Consider the following 7,885-nt stretch of genomic DNA (forward strand, 5'->3'; position numbering starts at 1 on the left):
ATCACCAAATCAGCTTTATTATGAATAGCTTCAGTTCTCTCTTCAAAATTGTGCAAAATCAGTCTTTCTTTAAKATACTCTTCAAGAGATTCAAGTCTTATTCAGCATTCATCTTTCTTGTCTAAAAGCTATGATATGGTATTTGATTAGAAAGACTGGAAAGAGAAGAGATGGTAAAGAAGAAACGCTATTAGGCAGACACTTAAAGGAATATAGGTGAGAAGATGACGATAATCAGAAAAGCTTATTTAGGAAAGCTTTACCATTGTTTTTCRGAATTGTTTCTGCAATAATTATTTTGTTCCTTTAACTAAAATGGGCTACTCACCGTACTTCAAACAACTTGGCCTGTGCTATCATTTAGGTGGGAAGCTTCTAAAATTAACATCACTGAGATCTGACTGTTCCCAGTCATCAGTATCTGATACCACCTCATTTAAGACACCCCTGCATTTGAATGATGATGTTACTGGCCTCCCTCTTTCCAGKACACAATTCAGTTAAACTGAAATAAAAGCTCAAAACATAAACAGACCACTTAGCAAAGCTGCTACTAACTCCTCCTCCATTTAGAAATAACCCTTCCTGGGGCTGCATAATGGCTGTAGCAGTGGCAAGCAATTACAGGTTGGAGATAGGCACTGTGACTAGAAAAGGTGTTTAAACTGATAGAAGTTAATTCCCCTTACATGAGATACAACATTTAGTATGTCACAGCTATGAAAGGCTACCTGCACAAACACTTCTCCAACAGTTTATGSAACTCTGCTGACTCCTGTAAGCATTTAGCAGCAAACAAAACTTGTATAATTTTAATTCTCATGCAAATAAAGTGACTTACCAGAGATAAACCATCTCTGAGGCTACAAATTACAAATAYGACACTTAATTGGTTCATATTTTGAAGCCTGCTACTATGACCCTTGCAATGAAAAGGTTAATCTTGGAAACCACTTTCTAGAATCTAGATTCCATATTGTTACTTGAAGCATATCTTTTGATTGGAGCAAGTAAACAGATGAGGGAGAATTCAACTTTAATGGCAACAGAGTAATAAAAATTAAAAAAAAATACTATGACTTATAAGTAAAGCTGCCAAACAACGGCGATGAGATGATTGAGAGTACAACTGAGACATAAATGACAGCCTGTTTAGGATGGTGAAGAGGATGTAAAGCTGAAAGAGTTTGACTGCCAACAGACATGGAATTTAAAAGGATCTAGAACAGCTGATGTGAGTAAGCAGCTGTACTCTACAGGTCCGAAAATGAAAGTGTGTAGAGCACTTCAGAAAAACTTGTGGAGACAGCAAAGAGTACTACAGATGAAACAGACGCTGCAAGGAGCAATGAAGACAGCATGAGAACAAACACCAATTTGGAAAAAAAACATCATGAGGCATAAGGAAAAAACAAAGCTAGCTGCATATTTGGCAGAGACCACAGGGCTGAGTGGCTTGAGGAATCTAACAGATAAGGGTGGTTGTGAGAAGTCATAAGAATCTCTGCCACTGAACTTTGACTCTCCAGATCATGATAYGACTATTGATCTTTAAATTCAGTAAAAGTACACACACATTTATGATACTTGCTGATGTTTCTATTTAAAAACTATGAAACAAGTTTGAATTTACCATGTTTCCCACTTAAGCCATTCTATTATCCTAAATAATTTAGAAATAAGACCAAATGACGCCTTCAAACTTTGAAGTTCGTCAAGACATCCAGAAATGCTTCTGGAGAGCAGGAAAGCTTAAGACTGTAGCTCTCTAATACATGCAAAGCACTTAGAAAGTACCTGTTATTGCAGCAGGAAACATCATGTTATTTTTTTGAACAGCTACACCAGCTAGGGTGATTGTTTTTGTCTGCACAAAACCAGCCTATATTCCTGACAGCACTARGGCTTTCTGACATTTTGGTAAAGTCACCACTGTTTTCAATCTGTAGTAGATTTACTTTACATCAAAAGACAACAAAARACCACATATAAATAGATTATATTGTCTATGCACACATATGAAAGGACAATTTATTATGACTTCATACACAAARCAAAAGATTTACTAAAGTGAAAGGCAAGAGACACCTGAGCAATGTTAAGGCAGAGCTCATTAAGTGTTTGCCCTTCTTCTTCGAAAGTAAATAAACCTAATTCCTTTCTATTGCATCATTTAAACTCTCTGTGAAGGAACCAGCTTTGTTACTGAGAAGCTGTACTTGAACAATTGTTTTCAAACAGTGGTTCCAAAATGCACTAAGCAAAACCAAAATATTAATTTGTGCTTTTCTTGGCTCTAAGACTTCTCTAAGATGAGGTTGCAGTGATAATGAATAGTTTAACTAGAGGAGGGATCACTTAGAGCCTTRTTGTTTCACTGAAATACTGACTAATATGCACCTACTACTTATAAATGTGTGTTTACTTGTATGAGACAATGAAGAAACCTATTCTGAAAGTGTTAATGAAAGGTCTATGGAAGGTCACAGTTGGACCCAAGAACAGTTTATTAGTCAAGGCTCAGCTAGTGAACAAAGTCACAGATGTTATGTTTGTGCACCTGCCTCAGAGATAGAGATTAAAGCTGATACTTTAGCTTGTTTTTCCACACTTCAATTAAAAACGTAACTGACTTTCTTTTTTAAAAATGTGGATCTGCTACCAAGGCTAATTCTATAAACCTCTTCTGAAAAGGCCAAGTGGAAATTAATCTCACCATTTGTTAAACAAGTTAGGGACATACAATGATATACTAAAAGGAAAAGGTAGGCAAAAATACTTGTGGCTCAAAAGGGCAGTTGAAACCTTGTACAGAATAATTCACTTACAACAGTGCAGACCAGTAGACACTGCTGGGTGCTGTCATGCCCTGCTAGGTCTCCAAAGCACTTCAGAGCTAAAATCTCATTTCAATCATAAACYACCATGTATAATTAAATTCAGCTTTAAAAAGTATTAATTTTTCCTCAATTAGAAAGGCCAGTGTTCAAGCATGCTATGTAAATATAGCGAAAGTATTCTGGCAGCCTATCCTARCGAAAAAGATCCTACCATATGCTGGATAAGATCCTACCATTTTRTGACAATTACTGTTTTCAAGAGAGCACTAAGGAGAGAGAAGGGTAGAAACCAGAAGAGCTATGCAGTGTGATTCAGCAATAACGTCACTARCTCGAGGGAGCTCAAGAGTTCCAAAGTTTTGCGGTATTAGAAGAACAAATCAACTGACATCCCATAAAGCTAAAGGACTGCTGCTAACAAACAAGAAATAACCACCAGCTTCAATATTAAAATGGTCACTCACATTCAGGAAGCAACCAAAAATTCAGTAAGCAAAGCAGTTTCCCACAGCTTTGATGAATCCCTAACTGATTACTGCAGTCAGTGTCCTTCTACTTTTTGCCAAGCTCTTCAAACCTCAAACACTGACAACAAAGCAACTAGTGGGATTCTGCTGAGAGCAGGGATCTCCCCAARTGGMGTGTGCAACATCTCAGGCAGTATGCCAGCCAACCCACCTGGGCTGCAGGAAGAAAATACCTTTTGTACTGTTAATACACAAAACTTTTCTTAATAGAGTGGTTTTCCACCTTCATTSTTTTTTCATTTGTGTTTTGTGCATGTTTAATGATGTACATAACATGTTAGGACGAGAGTTCATCAGTGTTTAACTTACAAAAAATACACRCTCAATAATATTTCTACGGAGAGGGTTGCATAAACAGAAATTTTTGGCAGTGASTGATTGACAGAATCCATGACAGAATTTTTGTGGTATTTTTAGCCATTTCTTTCAATGTTGATTTTGTACAAGTGACTAGATAGACACTGAAAGGGAATGCAAACCCTTTTTATCCAATTCTTGTAGGGAAAAAGGAAATACTGAGGAAAAAATTACCTCAGACTGCTTCTCATCAATTTTTTGACTGTTACATTCAGCACAGAAACAGACTCAATAGCATAGCTGCTATTCCCATTATACAAAGCTTTAAAACATGCAGTGAGTTAAGTAAAAACCTTAAGTGGCACCTATTCAGCAAGAATAGCTCCGAAGTATCCTTGGCAGCAAGTAAATTGTTCCCAGCTACAATCTGTGTGGCATATTCATTTTAGTGCAACTACAAGATTGAGATATAGGTCAACCCTCACTCTGAATAAAAATCTTTTTTCCACTGTCCTTGCAATTGCTGGCTAACTAGTTATAGAACCTACTCTCCAGCAGTTCTCAGAATTGACATTGCTGATCAGGCATCGAGGCAAAAAGTTTAGTGAATGTTTTCCAGTTAGATAAGTAGAACCAGAAAGGTCAGAAAAAAACACTGAGCTCTGTCTTACAGAAGAATAGGTACTGAAGYTCCCTACAGGTATATGACGGTGGTCATTTGTCCTACCAATCAGTGGGACACTATGAAAACATCTGCCTATTGCTAAAGTTAGCCATGGAACGTGTAGGAGAGTCAGAAGAAGTATCACTTCCTCTCTTCAGGCAGAATGAGAACGTTTCTACCTCTTAATCTATGAATAAGASGAAACAAACCCAGGAATCAAGTAAAATTGGCAATCACAAAAAAAGGCATCTTTCCAATGTTCTTAATGAGTGATCAACAGGGGAAGGCCACTGCTACTGCAATGAGCAGATGACARCCAGTTTTGTCTGGAGAACACACACGTGCTTAGCATTTTTAGCTGCTTTTGCCGATTCCYCAGGGATTTCTTAATACTCTTTCCCCAGTCCTAATTTTAAATTCATTCATAATCTATAGTGACATCAAATATTCAAAAAACTGTAGTGCCCATTTCTTTAGGCCTGAATTTTCTTGCATTCACCTCAAGTTTTCAATAAATKGTTTTAAACAAAGTTTAAAACAGGACTACAGAATTAGGGGTTATCTTTAAAATACTCACTACTAAAAAGAAAAATCCTCATTAAAAACTCCYCCTGAAGTTAGGAAATGCAATACTTCAACCATTTTTACTCCTTTTTTTTTGAAACTCCTTCCACTGTACTCACATGCCAGATGACTCTTTCCAGACCAGGAAGAGTCAATAGAAACAAGTAAGCATTCAAGGAAGCATTTAATGCACAGTCCCAAGGCTTATAGCAGACTCTACTATGGAAAGCCGTAGTTACTGTGGAAAATCAAAGCATAAAGTGAGGACAACTTCCTTTCAGAGTGATTCTTGTCAAAAACTGGCGCACAAAAGGTATTTCTCTCATAGTCTATGCCAAAAGATGAACTCCAAACACCCTCCCTCTTCATTAATTGTGGATATTAATGAACAGTTTCACATCACAGTAGCAATTTATSTTTGTAAACAGCTCCTAAACCCACATTCATGTACTGTGCTTTCTCTGGCTTATTAATGGTATTAGTTCAACTGACTCTAAATATTGTTGATATAGGCTGAATTAAACTACCAGTACTTCATACTCACAAAGAATTTTGTGATAATGGACAAACGTTCAACACAGAAGAGCTGCATGGTAGTACAGCCACTGATGCAGACTTGACCAGCCCTTGTCACTTAACTTCTACACAACAGATGGTTTATATGACATTCAGTCTCATCTCACCTTAGCTTTTTTTCTTTACAAACACCATAAATAAAAGCATATCATTCAAAAGTTTAGCTACATCTCTCTGGTTTCACAGAATGCGTGTGTGCCCTTCCTATAACTTGGAAAGTGGCCTGCTGGCTTACAAAGTGACCTACAAAGCTCATGTAATCTGAAGTCAAGTAATATTACTTCAAATTTCAACTTCCTACTGTGTACAGGAAAATGAAGCCCAAGCTACTGAACTTAMCTATAGAGAAAATGTTATTCTCCTGAAAGTGTTTAAAAGCAAATCCCCAGYAGCACTACATATGGCTGGCTGTTAAGGTAGTGGCTTCTAGCTTTATAAATAAACACATTGCACATCCCCCCCTTCAGCCCATGTAGGAGGTAGAAACCCCAGGAAAGGAAGTAGATGACAACATATGAGAAACACAGAAAAAACAAAACCCGAGTTGCATTACAAGAAGATAGGGATGGGAAAAAAATGTATTATGGAGACATAAAGCAGGACACATAGAWGCTCTTAATATATCGAGGTGAGAAAATTGCTCTGATAGGGTTGAAATCAGCATTATCAGCAAATCGAGGAGAAAATGCTTCTAGGGTGGAAAACCCGCTTCACTTCAGTTTTGAGCAGTGCAAGCACTACAAACTGGGCTCCTAACGAGGTGTTTAAAGGCAGGCACCGCACTGAGCAACGCGTCCACCCCTACCAGGCCTACGGAGCAGCCCCGGTGAGGCAAAGCTCAAGCCAGTCCGGCCCCGCAATCCGCGGCCACGCAGTTGACAGGAGCCCCGCTCCCCGCTTCCCCTCCGCTCCGCCGCCTCAGAGCCCCGATGAGGTCGGCGCTGCCCCCAAAGCCCCGGCGAGAGCACCGGGGCGCGGGGGCGGCGACAGAGGGGGAGGCTACCCAGTGTGGGCGCCAGGACCCGCACTGACACCTCGGCGCCCGYCCCCAGCCGCGGCAGGGGCCGGTGCCCCCTTCCCCGCAGCAGGCCCCGGGGGGCCATGCCGCCGCAGCGCTCGGGCCCAGGGGGGCGCAGGGAGGCGGGGCCGCAGTACTCACCGGCCGCAGGAAGCGCTCCGACCTCGGGTAGCGCTCCGGCCCAAAATGCAGCCAGGCACAGCACCACGGCCAGGCAGAGCGCCCGCCGCCCCATCCCGCTGGGCTCTGAGGGGCCGCGCCGAGCGCCCCCGACTCCGGCTCTCGCGCCCCGCCCACCGCGCCGCCGCCGCCAATGGGCTGCCGCGCTGCCGGCCGGCTGCGGGCCGCTGGCAGCAGCACACGCAACCCCGGGGAACGGCCGGCTCTACATGGCCCGCTCCGATTGGCCCGGCCCAGGCCCGGCTCGCCCGGCACGCCCTCCCGCTAGCAAATAGCGCCACACACGGCTCAGCTGCGCGAGCGCTCCCTTCCAAACGGCGCCTTCCACTGGCTCGTGCGCCGTTCCTACAACACCCACAGTGCCTTGCGAGGGCCGCGGCGCCGCCCGGGATCGTGCGCCTTCAGCGGCCCGTGGCGGGGTAGGRACTACATCACCCACAAGTCCCCGCGCCGAACGGCACCGAACGGGCGTGCGCGCGGCGTCGCCACCAGCAGTCTCGGCTATCTCAGACCGCCGAATGCGTAGGATCGGAGTGCGCTTCGTTGGTTAGGAGTATGGGAAGCAGCAGTAAATTAAGTGCATGTCGAAACCAGCACAGATGGAGTACATAAAGATGGAGTGAAGTACACAGATGGAGTGAAACATAAAGAGTTTATTTAGGGGAACTTTAGAGAGACATTAGTTCAGGAAAGGGGTTGAGAGCTGTGGGATAAAACTCTTCAGTTCTCATAGGAATTGCATCTTTCTGTGRGTCAATTAAAAAGCAAACGAGGAAGGGAACTAGCAACGCAGCCTTTAATGGACTGAAACAAGACTGGGTGGTAAACATCACTGCCTCACAGGCTGTGCTGAATTGTAAAGTGTGTTTTTTCCCCCACACTGTAGTGTGAAGTCACTTCAGCCTTACAGCGCTACGCTTGGGGTCTTTGCAGGGCGACAGTGGCCACCGATGGTTGTGTTTCTCCCATGGGGCACGGTGGCATAAGGTGTGGAAAGTGCAGACCTACCCAGGACTGGCCCGCTGGGACAGGGTCTGCATTCAGGGGAATGCCYACACTGCTCCAGCCAGGAGGCGTCTACATAGCATGCAGGCGCCTTGGATAGAACTGACGAGCAGTTCTAATTCTAAGTAGGCGAATACTGAAGTACCAGTCATTTTTTTTCTTGCTACAGTACAGCTCAACAGCACACATGGCTTAGAACGAAGCTGCACAGGTG

General features: G+C 42.9%; 1 protein-coding gene across 1 annotated transcript in view; it reads right to left on the reverse strand.

Moving 5' to 3' along the window:
- Positions 1-6,788, reverse strand: part of SEL1L (SEL1L adaptor subunit of ERAD E3 ubiquitin ligase) — a 34,152-nt gene extending 27,364 nt beyond the window's left edge. Inside the window, exon 1 of the mRNA XM_057382179.1 lies at positions 6,628-6,788. Coding sequence (XP_057238162.1) covers positions 6,628-6,721 — 94 coding nt within the window. The 5' untranslated portion in view covers positions 6,722-6,788. The remainder of the gene's footprint in view (positions 1-6,627) is intronic.
- Positions 6,789-7,885: the final 1,097 nt, after the last annotated feature.

Source organism: Malurus melanocephalus, unplaced genomic scaffold, assembly GCF_030028575.1.
Source record: "Malurus melanocephalus ecotype Western Australia unplaced genomic scaffold, MMel_1.1 scaffold_0, whole genome shotgun sequence".
In the NCBI taxonomy this organism is placed as follows: Eukaryota; Metazoa; Chordata; class Aves; order Passeriformes; family Maluridae; genus Malurus; species Malurus melanocephalus.